Genomic DNA, 12,866 nt, shown 5'->3' with positions numbered 1-12,866 from the left:
GGCCACCCCAGTGTCAACCTGCTGGGCTCCAGCAATCCTTCCACCTCAGCCTTCCAAGTAGCTGGAACTACAGGCACGCGCTACCACGCGTGGCTAATTTTTGATTTATTGTAGTGATGAGGTCTTGCCAAGTCGTCTAGGTTGGTCTCAAACCTGCAGGCTCAGAGAATCCACTCACCTTGGCCTCCCAAAGTGCTGGGATTACAGGCTGAGCCAAATAGCCCAGGCTAGTCTTGAACCCGCAGGCCTGGACAATCCACTCACCTCGGCCTCCCAAAATGCTGGAATTATAGGCTAAGCCAAGTAGCCCAGGCTGGTCTCAAACCCGCAAGCTCAGACAACCCACTTACCTCAGCCTCCCAAAGTGCTGGGAGTACAGGCTGAGCCATCGAGCCTGGCAATAATAATTTTTAAAAAAGATTTATACCAGCCTGTCCTATCTTTTGCACACGTCATTCCCACTATCCCTCTGTGAGATGCCTTGTTCCTGTTCCATGTTGCGTGGGAGGGACGTGAAAAAAATTAAGGCACGGCCTCTGCTCTCAGAGTCTACAAGGGGTGAGAACCATGTTCACAAAACCACAACACAGTGCCACCTCCGAGCCTGGCACATGGCAGGTGTTCAATACATTTGGTAGCAAATATGAATAAAAGGCCTGAATGATGCACTACCCAAGCACATGTAAAGGGCGATGTGGAAGGCCCTAAGCTTTCTCTTTCTTTCTCATAAAGTGATCGTGACCATAAACACAGCAGGTGTTCAAAATAAATGCTTACTGCATGAATAATAACAATGAGGAGTTATGTTAGCAATCAGCAAGCGTGGGGCCCAGTGCCTTTACCTGCATCTCTCACTCCTCTGCAACAGAAACTGTTAGCAGCCTCCTTTTAGAGACGAGAGCACAGAGCAGAGGGCAGAGAAGCTCAACCTGCCCAAGGCTGCACAGCTCGGAGTGACGTCTAAGCCACAGATGCTGGCACTCCAGAGACCAGGGCAGGCTCTGTCTAGAGCGCTGTTTTGCCTCTTACAGGGAATGAATAATACATGACAACCGAGCACTCTGCACCAGAAAGTGCCAGGGCTCCAGGGCAGCATCTGTGTTGGGAGAAATGCCATCAGCTGGGCAATTACTCACGCAGCTCCTCCTGCCAAGAGCAAGTGAAGTCCTCACGGGGGACTGAGAGGAAGAGCAGTGGTTCACAAGGAAACAAAGCCCCAGAGGACCAGTGTGAAATCTGCACTGATAGTTCCCTTGCGAAGTTTCTGGACAGGAGCCTCCACCCCTTCTAAAGAGCAGAACTGGATACGAACACTAGAGTGGCTGAGGTTAAGTGTGTTTGTCCGGTTTGGCACCGATTATATTTTTCTAATTTTCTTTTAGAAAATGCTCCTAGGCCAGGCATGGTGGCTCATGCCTATAATCCCAGCTGACCGCTTGAGCCCATGAGTTGGAGACCAGCCTGGGCAACATAGTGAGACCTCACCTTTACAAAAAAATTTTAAAAATTAGTTGGGCATGGTGGCCTGCGCCTGTTGTCCCACCTACCTAGGAGGTTGAGGTAGGAGGATCACCTGAGCCCAGGAGGTCAAGGCTATGGTGAACTGTGATTGCGAGGAAGTACCACCGTACTCTATCCTAGGTGACAGAGTGAGACTCCGATTCAAAAACACAACAACAAAACTAATCAGAACCTTTTACAACCAAATATCCTGATGGTTATTATAGTAAGAAAAAAATGTATGTTCACAGCAGACACACCAGCTTAGCCTCAGACCCGCCGAGAGAGGTTGTTATCACAGCCATTTGCATTTCCCTCAAAAGGACAAGCTCCATGAAGTTACTGAAGTATTCAAGAAGGTTCATAAAACTGAGATTCATCTACTGAGGCCATAGGCCTGGCCTGCTCTGCCAAGGTATCCTAACAAGACAGTGATGGCTACCTTGAGCGACAGCACCGTGCTCGCCAAGTTGGTTCTCTGGATCTCTGGCACGTTGGTGGTGAGCATCTCGTCCCGGTAGGCGCGCTCTGTGTACAGCCTGTAGCACTTTCCTGGGCCTGTTCGCCCTGCTCGGCCAGCTCGCTGCTTTGCCTGAGCCTAGAGAGTGAGCACAGAAAAGGAATGCGCCTGTTAAACGCTACTTAACACGTTATCCAGGAAATCTGCCAAAGGGGGTCTTTAGCATTTGGCAAAACCAGAAATGGGGCTTATTTCACTCCTGTTAGGACCATTTCCAAGACTAACAATGCTCTTGTCACCTCCCTCCATACTCAACACTTCAAGGGGAGTCAGTCAAGGAGCAAATACAACAGGGTGGATGGGGAAGGTTACAGAGATCTCAGAAACACACCCCAAACAGTGTGGCACAGTATCAAATAGAAAGCATAAGAAAAGAAGACAAAACAACCATCTCCACGGTCATGACCCAAAATGTAGGTGACCTAAATAAACTATGTTCATCATGTCAACGATGACTCTGCAGTCATTTCAAAGATCGCAAAGTCATTTTGCGATCGGGCATGGTGACTCACGCCTGTAATCCCAGCACTTTGGGAGGCGGAAGCCAAAGGACTGCCTGAGCCCAAGGTTTCAAGACTAGCCTGGGCAACTTGGCAAGACCTTGTCTCTACAATAAACAAATAAAAATTAGCCAGACATAGTGGCATGTACCTGTAGTTCCAATACATGGAAGGCTGAGGTGGAAGGATCACCTGAGCCCCCAGCAGGTTGAGGCTGTGGTGCCATGAGCATGTCACTGCACTCCAGCCTGGGCGACAGAATGAGAATCCGACTCAAAAATAAATAAAAATAAAAATCAGGTTCATTCACCTTACTTGAAAAAAGCAAGTTACCAAATGATGTAATACTAATTTTGTAAAAGTCTTTATATGTAAACTACCAGAAGGAAATGACTAGCGAAAAAAAATACCCTTAAGTGGTAACAGTGGCTAACTCTGCTGGTAGGTCTGCAGGTGAATTCAACTTTAGATTTTACTAAACATTGAATATGAATTATTATAATAGAAAGATTAGGCCGGGCTTGGTGGCTCAGCCTGTAATCTCAGCACTTTGGGAGGCCGAGGTGAGTGGACTGCCTGAGCCCAGCGGGTCGAGGCTGTGGTGGCCGTGAGCGTGCCATGCACTCCCGCCTCCAGCCTGGGCGGTAGAGTGAGACTCTGGCTCAAAAAAAAAGATTAAATACTTAAAAAATACACAAAACCGCATTCTTACTTGACTACTAAAATTGCAACCATGAAAGACACAAAGATGAGAAAAGACTGGAGAGAAAGATAACATAATGATGACAGTGGCAGTAATAGAACTACAGGTAGCCGGGCTCGGTGGCTCAGCCTGTAATCCCGCGCTTTGGGTGGCTGAGGTGAGTAGATTGCCTGACCCCGTGGGTTCGAGACCTGCCTGGGCAACTTGGCAAGACCTCATCTTTACAATAAATCAAAAAATCAGCCGGGCATGGTAACGCATGCCTGTAATTCCGGCTACTCAGAAGGCTGAGGCGGAAGGATCGCCGGAGCCCAGCAGGTGGAGGATGCGGTGGCCAGGAGTGGCCACTGCACTCCAGTCTGGGGGACAGAGTGAGACACCAACTCAAAAAAAAAAAAACTATGGGTATTTAAGTTTTTTCTCTTATTTTCCAAAAATAATGTAATATGACTTCTGTACTAGAGATGGGGAAAAGAGCACTAATTTTTTTAATATTAAAAAATGCAGTTCAGCTGTAGGTTGCTAGGAAACAGTGCACAGCAATCTGAAGAAGGCCATTTTCTAACAAAACCATCTGTTGTTATAAACAGTACCAGGATTTACAAATCACTATGCCAGCTCCAAGCCAAAGCAAAAGGAAAAGAAGACAAAACAACCATCTCCACGGTCATGACCCAAAATGTAGATGACCTAAATAAACTATGTTCATCATATCAACGATGACTCTGCAGCCATTTCAAAGATCAGGTTTGCGATCGGGCACGGTGACTCACGCCTGTAATCTCAGCACTTTGGGAGGCGGAAGCAAGAGGACTGCCTGAGCCCAGGGGTTCGAGACTACCCTGGGCAACCTGGCAAGACTGTTTCTCTACAATAAATAAATAAAAATTAGCTGGGCATAGTGGCATGTACCTGTGGTTCCATATACTTAGACTGTGGCTCTCAGTCTCGGGCACACCTCGCTCACACACACTATGCAAAAACACACACCATCTATTTTTAAACAAAAATTGGATTATATCATTCATGCTGTTTTGCAGGCTCACTTTTTTCAAATAAAATACCACAGTTGCATGCTTATATCATTAAATATAGATATGAACACTACCATGTTAATGTCACCAACATTCTCTGGCATGGATATACCATATTTTATTAAACTCCTTTTCCTCTGGAGTGCATTTAGAATTTTTTCAGGTTTCCTGATATAAACAATTTGGTTTGTCCTGTTGACAAACGAAAGGATGGGACATGAAGGGACAACTAACCACAGGAATCCAGGCGGCAGGCACCCACCATGGCAAGTTCTACAGATGTCTCTCTCCAAAGTAGGACAGGCATGTGTAACTAAGTTTCTGATCACTGTGCGTGTCACACACTGTTCTGGGAAGTGGTGCAGAGCACACAAGCTGGAGCCAGACCACCCAGGTTCAAATCCTGGCTCCACCAGCTATGTGATGTCAGGAAAGTCACTGAACCCTTCTGTGCCCCAAGCTCCTCTTCTGTGGAATGAGGATAATAGTATGTACCACGCAGGATCAATGTGAGAAAGTACTGAGTCAATGTATGTCAAGTATCTAGGATAGTGCCCGGTGCTTGGTAAGCACCCTGCAATTATTAGCTTCTATTACGATTCAAGTTTCAAAATAAGCAGTCTATGGGTTTTTGTTTGTTTGTTTTTGAGCTGGAGTCTCACTCTGTCGCCCAGGCTGGACTGGAGTGCAGTGGCACGCTCACAGCCACTGCGGCCTCGACCTGCTGGGTTCAGGCAATCCTTCTGCCTCAGCCTTCCAAGTACCTGGAACTATAAGCACTGCTACCACGACAGGCTAATTTTTTGATTTTTTGTAGAGATGAGATCTCACCAAATTTCCCAAGCTGGTCTTGAACCCGTGGGCTCAGCCAATCCTCTCGCTCATGCCTCCCAAAGTGCTGGGATTATAGGCTTGAGCCACTGCACCTGGCTTTGAGCCACCATGCCCGGCTTGAGCCTATGGTTTTTACAGATAACAAAAGTAACACATACTGCTATGAAAGATTAAGACAGTAAATGAAAGTATAAAGGAAAACTGGCACCTCGCCCGCAGCACAGCCCAGAAATAACCCTGGCTGACACTTAGACTGTGATTCTCAGCCTCGGGCACACCTCGCTCACACACACTGCAGAAACACACACCACCTATTTTTTTTTTTTTGAGTTGGAGTCTCACTCTGTCGCCCAGACTGGAGTGCAGTGGCCGCTCCCGGCCACCGCAGCCTCACTTGCTGGGCTCCAGCGATCCTTCCGTCTCAGCCTTCTGAGTAGCCGGAATTACAGGCGCACGCTACCACGCCTGGCTGATTTTTTTGATTTATTGTAGAGATGAGGTCTCGCCAAGTTGCCCAGGCGGGTCTCGAACCCGCGGGCTCAGACAATCCACTCACCTCAGCTTCCCAAAGGTGTGGGATTACAGGCTGAGCCACTGAGCCCGGCCCACACCACCTATCTTTAAACAAAAATTGGATTATATCATTCATGCTGGTCTGCAGGCTCACTTTTTTTCAAATAAAATACCACAGTTGCATGCCTATGTCATTAAATATAGATATAAACACTATCATGTTAACGTCACCAACATTCTCTGGCATGGATATTCCATATTTTATTACATTCCTTCTCCTTTGGAGTGCATTTAGAATTTTTTCAGCTTTTCTGATATAAACAATGATTCAATGAACATCCTTCTCCATTACTTTAGCATATGTGTTCAATCATTTCTAACTTTCAGATATATTACTGTAAGTGGAGCAATTAGGTTAGAGATGAACTTGAAAATTTTGGGCACACTGTTGACAAACTGCCCTCAAAAAGGTGATCACGTTACTCATTTTAAATATAATTCAGGTAGGCTAGGCACATCGGCTCAAGCCTGTAATCCTGGCAATCTGGGAGGCAGAAGGATTGCTTAAGCCCAAGAGTTCAAGATCAGCTTAGGCAACATAGCAAAACCTTGTCTCTACACAAAATTAACAAATTAGTCAGGCACAGTGACATGCACCTGTAGTTCCGGATACTTGGAGGTTGCGGCGAGAGGACTTCTTGAGCCCAGGAGTTATTGTGAGGCTGCAGTGAGCCATGATTGTGCCACTACACTCCAGCCTGGGTGACAGAATGAGACCTCAACTCAAAAAGTAAAAATAAAATAAAATACAGTATAATTTAGGCAGAAAATTATTCCATAATTACCAAAGAAATGTATAACCATTTCATGTATTACTATCTCACATATCATGGCTAAATATAGTACTTTAGAAAATATGTTCTTGGCCAGGCACAGCAGCTCACGCCTATAATCCCAGCACTTTGGGAGTGTGAGATGAGAGTATTGTCTGACCCCATGGGTTCAAGACTAGCCTGGGCACAACTTGATGAGATCTCATCTCTACAATAAATCAAAAAATTAGCCAGGCATGGTGGTGCATGCCTGTAGTTCCAACTACTTGGAAGGTTGAGGCGGAAGGATCACCTGAGCCCAGCAGGTCAAGGATGTGGTGGCTGTGAATGTGACACTGCACTCCAGCCTGGGTGACAGAGTGAGAGATCCCAATTCAAAGAAAAAAAAAGTTCATCTTTGAAAACACTAAAGTTCAATTCCAGAACCACACAATTTCAGAAAGGCCCTACCCAAGATTTCCAGGAAGCTGCTGGTAGAAGCTGCCATACCTGAGAAATAGGCGTAACCACAAGCTGGTCAATCCCCGTCTTGGAATTGTACACCTTCTGCTTTACGAACCCAGGGTCCACCACATAGTAGATGCCATCGATAGTCAGTGATGTCTCTGCGATGTTGGTGGCAATCACAACCTGTAGGCGAGTTGGGCACAACTGGAGTGAGCGCCCCATTCTTAAAATTGAGGCAGGAAATGGGTCTTCGGAACCCAGACATCCTCCCAAAAGAGGGTGCGGCTGTCTCCTCTCTAGATGGTGAAAATGACACTTCCAGCTCGGCCTCCAACAGGCTGAAGGGGAGGTGCCACCATCTTAAGGATTAGGCTAGAGGGGGGTGGCACCTGAGAGGTGAAGTGGAATAGGACAAAGCTAAGGTCAATCAAAGCCAGTTTCATTTGGCGAAAATGGCTGCATAGCTCACTTTTTAGATCCAGTGTTGATTACTACAATTTTAATTTTCTAGCACCCTGGGAAAGCAGCTACTTCCTGGCATCACATGTACCAGTGCAAAATGAGATCTTTCTTTCCCCTACCGAGACATCTGGACTGCAAAATGGGTCATTCGTTTCTGTGGAATGTGTACGTGGAGCAAGAGAGAGATTGTTTTTTTCTGATCATAATGAACCATGAGTGACAGAGGAATTTCATGGCTTGTGTGTGTAGCATTCTGTGTGCTCTGGAAGATCATTAGTCTCACCCTGGCACTGCCACTGTTCTTCACCCAGAGATTCAGCTAATAAAACATAATTGCTAGCCGGGCTTAGTGGCTCAGCCTATAATCCCGCGCCTTGGGAGGCTGAGGTGAGTGGATTGCCTGAGCACGCGGGTTCGAGACCCACCTGGGCAACTTGTTGAGACCTCATCTCTACAATAAATCAAAAAATTAGTCGGGCATGGTAGCGCGCACCTATAATTCCAGCTACTTGGAAGGCTGAGGTGGAAGGATCGCCGGAGCCCAGCAGATCAAAGCTGCAGTGGCCGGGAGCAGCCACTGCACTCTAGTCTGGGCAACAGAGTGAGACTCCAACTCAAAAAAAAACAAAATAAAAATAAAACGCAATTACTTAGAAAAACCACTGCTAGGAGGCACCAAAACAATGTATATCATGCCAGCATCTTACTGGTCCTGAAAGGCTTCTACCTGCCCCTAGAGCTGCAGTAGCCCTGCTTAGAAAGAAGTTCAGTTGGTCAGGCATGGTGGCTCATGCCTATAATCCCAGTACTTTGGGAGGCCAAGGGAAGAGAATTGCCTGACCCCATGAGTTCGAGACCAGCCTGGGCAACTTGGTGAGACTTCATCTCTACAATAAATGAAAAAATTAGCCAGGCGTGATGGTGTGTGCCTGTAGTTCCAGCAACTTGGAAGGTTGAGGCGGAAAGATCGCCTGAACCCAGCAGATCCAGGGTGCGGTGGCCGTGAGCATGCCACTGCACTCCAGCCTGGGTGACAGATGAGACTCCTACTCAAAAAAAAAAAAAAAAAAAAAAAAAGTCCAGCTATGAGGAAGAGAGCAGGGAAGAATTCACCACCTACCCCCAAAGCCTGCTCCTCCTCCCGTGATTCTCTCCTCAGCTCCATCTTCCATCCAGCTGCCCAAACCAGAAACCTGAGTCAGCCTGACTTTTCCCTCACCCATCTTCTTTTTCAGCAGCCACCACATCTTGCTCATTTTAACTCTTTAACGCTACTCAAGCCCACCTGTCTTCTGCTCCTAAGTATACATCGAAGAGAAATGAAACACATGTCCACACAAACACTTGTACGAAAAAGTTCAAAGCAGCCTTATTGACCATAGCCCCAAGTGGAAACAACCCAATGTCTATCAACTGATGAATGAATGAACAAAATGTGGTGCAGCCACACAACAGAACAGTCTTTGGCATAAAAAAATGAAGTATCAATACATACACAGTGTGGATAAACTCTGAAAACATGCTAAGCAAGATAAGTCAGTCACAAAGTGATATGACCTTACTTACATGAAATGTCTAGAATAGGCCGGGCTTGGTGGCTCAGCCTGTAATCCCAGTATTTTGGGAGACCAAAGCGAATGGACTGCCTAAGCCTGCAGGTTCGAGACCAGCGAGGGCAACCTGGCAAGAACTCGTGTTTACAATAAAAAAAAAGAAATGTCTAGAATAGGCAAAGTCAGAGATGTAAAGCAGAGATTAGTGGCTTCCAGGGGCTGAACAGGGTGCTAGTGGTGGGTAACTGCTAAAGGGTACGGGGTTTCTTTTTGGGGTGATAAAACTGTTCCAAAATCAACTGTGGTGATGGCTGCACAATTGTGAACACAGCCAGCCTTCTGTACCTGCTGGTTCCGTATCTGTGTACTCAACCAACAGCAGATAAAAAGTATTTGCAAAAAATAAAAATAATAATACAACAATAAAAAATAATACAAATGAAAAATACGCTGTAACAACTACTTATGCAACACTTTTGTTGTACTAGGTATTATAAGTAATCTAGAGTTTGCTTATAGTACCATATGGGAGCACGTGTGCCGGTTACATGCAAATGCAAATACCATGTCGTTCCATATCAAGGACTTTGAGCATCTTTAGATACTGGGGAGAGGGGTGGGCTCTAGCACCAATCCCCACACAAATTGAGGGACAAGAGTAAATTAAGAGCCACTGAACTGTACACTTAAAAAGGGTAAATGGTGTGGCATGTAAATTATATTTCTTTTTTTTTTTTCCGAGTTGGAGTCTCACTCTGTCGCCCAGACTGAAGTGCAGTGGCCGCTCCCGGCCATCGCAGCCTCGACTTGCTGGGCTCTGGCGATCCTTCCCCCCCCAGCCTTCCAAGTAGCCGGAATTACAGGCATGCGCTACCATGCCCGGCTGATTTTTTGTAGAGATGAGGTCTTGCTGCCCAGGCGGGTCTCGAACCTGCGGGCTCAGGCAATCCACTCACCTCAGCCTCCCAAAGGCGTGGGATTACAGGCTGAGCCACCAAGCCTGGCTTGTAAATTATATTTCAATAAAGCTGTTGTTAACAGAAATCCATCTGTCTCTATCCTGCAGTCTCCTGCACACAGTCACACACAGCTCTCACTACTGAAACTGCACCTTCTCCTGAACTGGACCCAGTGCTTGCCTCCAGGACATCACAGGTGGTTCTGCATCCTTGGAATGCCTGTGCCCTGTCTTTCATGTTCAGGACTTCCTCTGAGAAGGCTGGGCCAGGGCTCCCACTCTGGGTAACCACCAGGAGCACTTTCATACTTCATACTGAAGGCCTGCTAGTTGGTGGATGCCCACAGTGGATAGAGCCCTATCCTCACACTTGTCCTCATACTGCAGCCCTGGTGTCTAGCTCATAGCCTGGTAGAGGCTCATCACATATCTGTCAAATGAAGTAGGGGGAAGACGAATACAGGTCACATACTAGACCCTCATTCCTAAACAAACTGGACCAGTCTCTAAAACCTAACACACAAGACTTGCATCCACCCTGAGCAATCCTTACTACGGCAGGCTGCATGGTTTCAGGGAACATGGGGGCTTCATTTTTGCCCAGTGTTACCTTTCTGCTGCCTGGCGGAGCTGGGTCAAAGATTCGGGTCTGCATCTCACTGGGAAGAGCAGAGTACACTGGGAGGATGATCAACTCGGGCACGTCAGGTCCTAGGGATTTCATTCTTTCATAGAGGATCTCGCAAGCAGTATCGATCTCTTCCTGACCAGTCAGGAAGACCAGGATATCACCTATTTGGAGAAGAGAGTGCTAGTACACTTTCTAATTTTGTGTGTGTGTGTGTGTGTGTGTGTGTGTGTGTGTATGTGAGTGTGTGTTCTATACAGAAACTGTAGTGATGGTAACAGAACTTCAGACAGGCGCAGTGGCTCACACCTGTAATCCCAGCACTGTAGGAGGTGGAGGCAAGAGGATTGCCTGAGCCCAGGGTTTGAAACCAGCCTGGGCAACTTGGCAAGACCTCATCTCCTCAATAAATCAAAAAATTAGCTGGGCATGGTGGTGTGCATCTGTAGTTCCAGCTACTTGGAAGGCTGAGGTGGAAGGATCACCTGATCCCATCAGGTTGAGGCCGTGATGGCCATGAGTGTGCCGCTACACCCTGGGTGACAGTGAGGTGTGCGTGTGCGCACATGCACACACATGCACACGCACACACACGCACATGCACACACACAAAACAGAATTTCAAATAACAGAAAATACACATCCATATTCTGATCTCTAAGTGAAGAGAAGTTTGTTTATATAACATTATACAAAAGTAGTCATCTGTTCATGCTTAAACAGGGGCATTTAAATCCTATCTAAATATCATTATCTATATTTTCACCACCACCAATTCACTATGCAAACCTGAATTAATAGAGATAACAAGAATTTAAGAGGCATTTTCAACAGATTAGCAAAAAAGAGACCTATACTAGGAATCTTGGCCTGGGAGGGAAAAACTGCTCTTCCCCCTTACCTGGCGGCTCTGTCAAGTGGATCTGCATGACAGTGATCAGGCTGGCATCCAGGTAATCTGTCTCGGGTTCCTTTGTGTACAGTATTTCTACCGGGTATGTTCGACCTGGGATGGTGAAAATGGGAGCTTCGTAGAAGTACTGAGAAAACTTCACTGCATCCAGGGTGGCTGAAGTGACAATCAGCTTCATGTCCTGCCGTTTCTGAACTGTCTAAAGGGAAATGGGGTACAGCTTACTAGAAAACACTACCTGAAAGGCACAGATACTCAAATCTGATTCCCAGAACTGAGATTCCAACAGGCAGAAGGGCCACTACAGAGCTCCTGGTTACCTTTTTCAACAACCCAAAAAGCACGTCGGTGTGAATGGTCCTCTCGTGCGCCTCATCCAACATTATGATAGCATACTGGGTGAGGTCAGGGTCGATCAGGCACTCCCGGAGCAGCATCCCGTCTGTCATGTATTTGATGACTGTCTCGGGGCTGGTGCAGTCCTCAAACCGGATAGTGTAGCCCACCTAGAGCAGGACAGAAGCGAAAACCTAAGACACAAACACCCCCTTTTCACAATCGCCAGGCAGATCTCGGCCCAGGCAGACTGATACTCATATGCTTCATAGGTAAGGATTTGACCAAGATGTACAGTAAGGGATATCTTGGACTTGACCCTGAACAGATTGACACTGACGAGAACCCTCTCTCCATCAGGAGAAACCTGAAAAAGGCCACAGTATTTTCTTTTCTTTTCGAGTTGGAGTCTCACTCTGTCACCCAGACTGGAGTGCAGTGGCCACTTCCGGTCACCACAGCCTCGACCTGCTGGGCTCCAGCGATCCTTCCACCTCAGCCTTCCAAGTAGCTGGAACTACAGGCGTGCACTAACATACCCGGCTAATTTTTGACTTATTGTAGAGATGAGGTCTCTCCAAGTTGCCCAGACGGGTCTCAAACCCGCGGGCCCAGGCAATCCACTCACCTCAGCCTCCCAAAGTGCTGGGATTACAGGCTGAGCCACCAAGCCTGGCTCAGTATTTTCATGCATAGACAAAGATCGGACCTTTATGCTTCTCTTACAGTATCTCCAGAGCAGCCTCATGATCTACTTACCTCTTGGCCCAAGCAGCAACCAAACTCCTCTGATACCCTTTTGGCCACTGACATGGCTGCCACCCTTCTGGGCTGGGTACACCCTATCTTGCCCCTGGAAGTGTAGCCTGCCTCTGCCAGGTACTGTGTGATCTGCGTAGTCTTCCCAGATCCTGTCTCTCCAATAACAATCAGGATCTGATTGTCATGGACAGCCTGAAAGCAACAGAAGAGAAACAGGGTCACTAAAACGTGCCACGTTACCCTAGAATGAAACAATTAATACTTATGTTTTAACACTAAACAAGAAGAAGAGGACACACATGGTTAAAGAACTCAACAGTATTTTTTTTTTTGAGTTGGAGTCTCACTCTGTCACCCAGGCTGGAGTGCA

General features: G+C 46.8%; 1 protein-coding gene across 4 annotated transcripts in view; it reads right to left on the bottom strand.

Annotated features, from left to right (window-relative positions):
• DHX8 (DEAH-box helicase 8) overlaps positions 1-12,866 on the bottom strand; it is a 39,530-nt gene that overhangs the window by 5,915 nt on the left and 20,749 nt on the right. For all 4 annotated transcript variants that reach the window (XM_021712463.1, XM_021712465.1, XM_008058309.2 and 1 more), the window contains 6 exons: positions 12,494-12,688; positions 11,719-11,904; positions 11,387-11,597; positions 10,468-10,649; positions 6,927-7,067; positions 1,943-2,098 (listed from right to left, as the gene is read on the bottom strand). In XM_021712463.1, coding sequence (XP_021568138.1) covers positions 1,943-2,098; positions 6,927-7,067; positions 10,468-10,649; positions 11,387-11,597; positions 11,719-11,904; positions 12,494-12,688 — 1,071 coding nt within the window. The remainder of the gene's footprint in view (positions 1-1,942; positions 2,099-6,926; positions 7,068-10,467; positions 10,650-11,386; positions 11,598-11,718; positions 11,905-12,493; positions 12,689-12,866) is intronic.

This window comes from Carlito syrichta, unplaced genomic scaffold (assembly GCF_000164805.1).
Source record: "Carlito syrichta isolate Samal-C Ts95f unplaced genomic scaffold, Tarsius_syrichta-2.0.1 Scaffold303290, whole genome shotgun sequence".
Taxonomy (NCBI): domain Eukaryota; kingdom Metazoa; phylum Chordata; class Mammalia; order Primates; family Tarsiidae; genus Carlito; species Carlito syrichta.
This window is presented reverse-complemented; position numbering and strand designations above follow the sequence as displayed.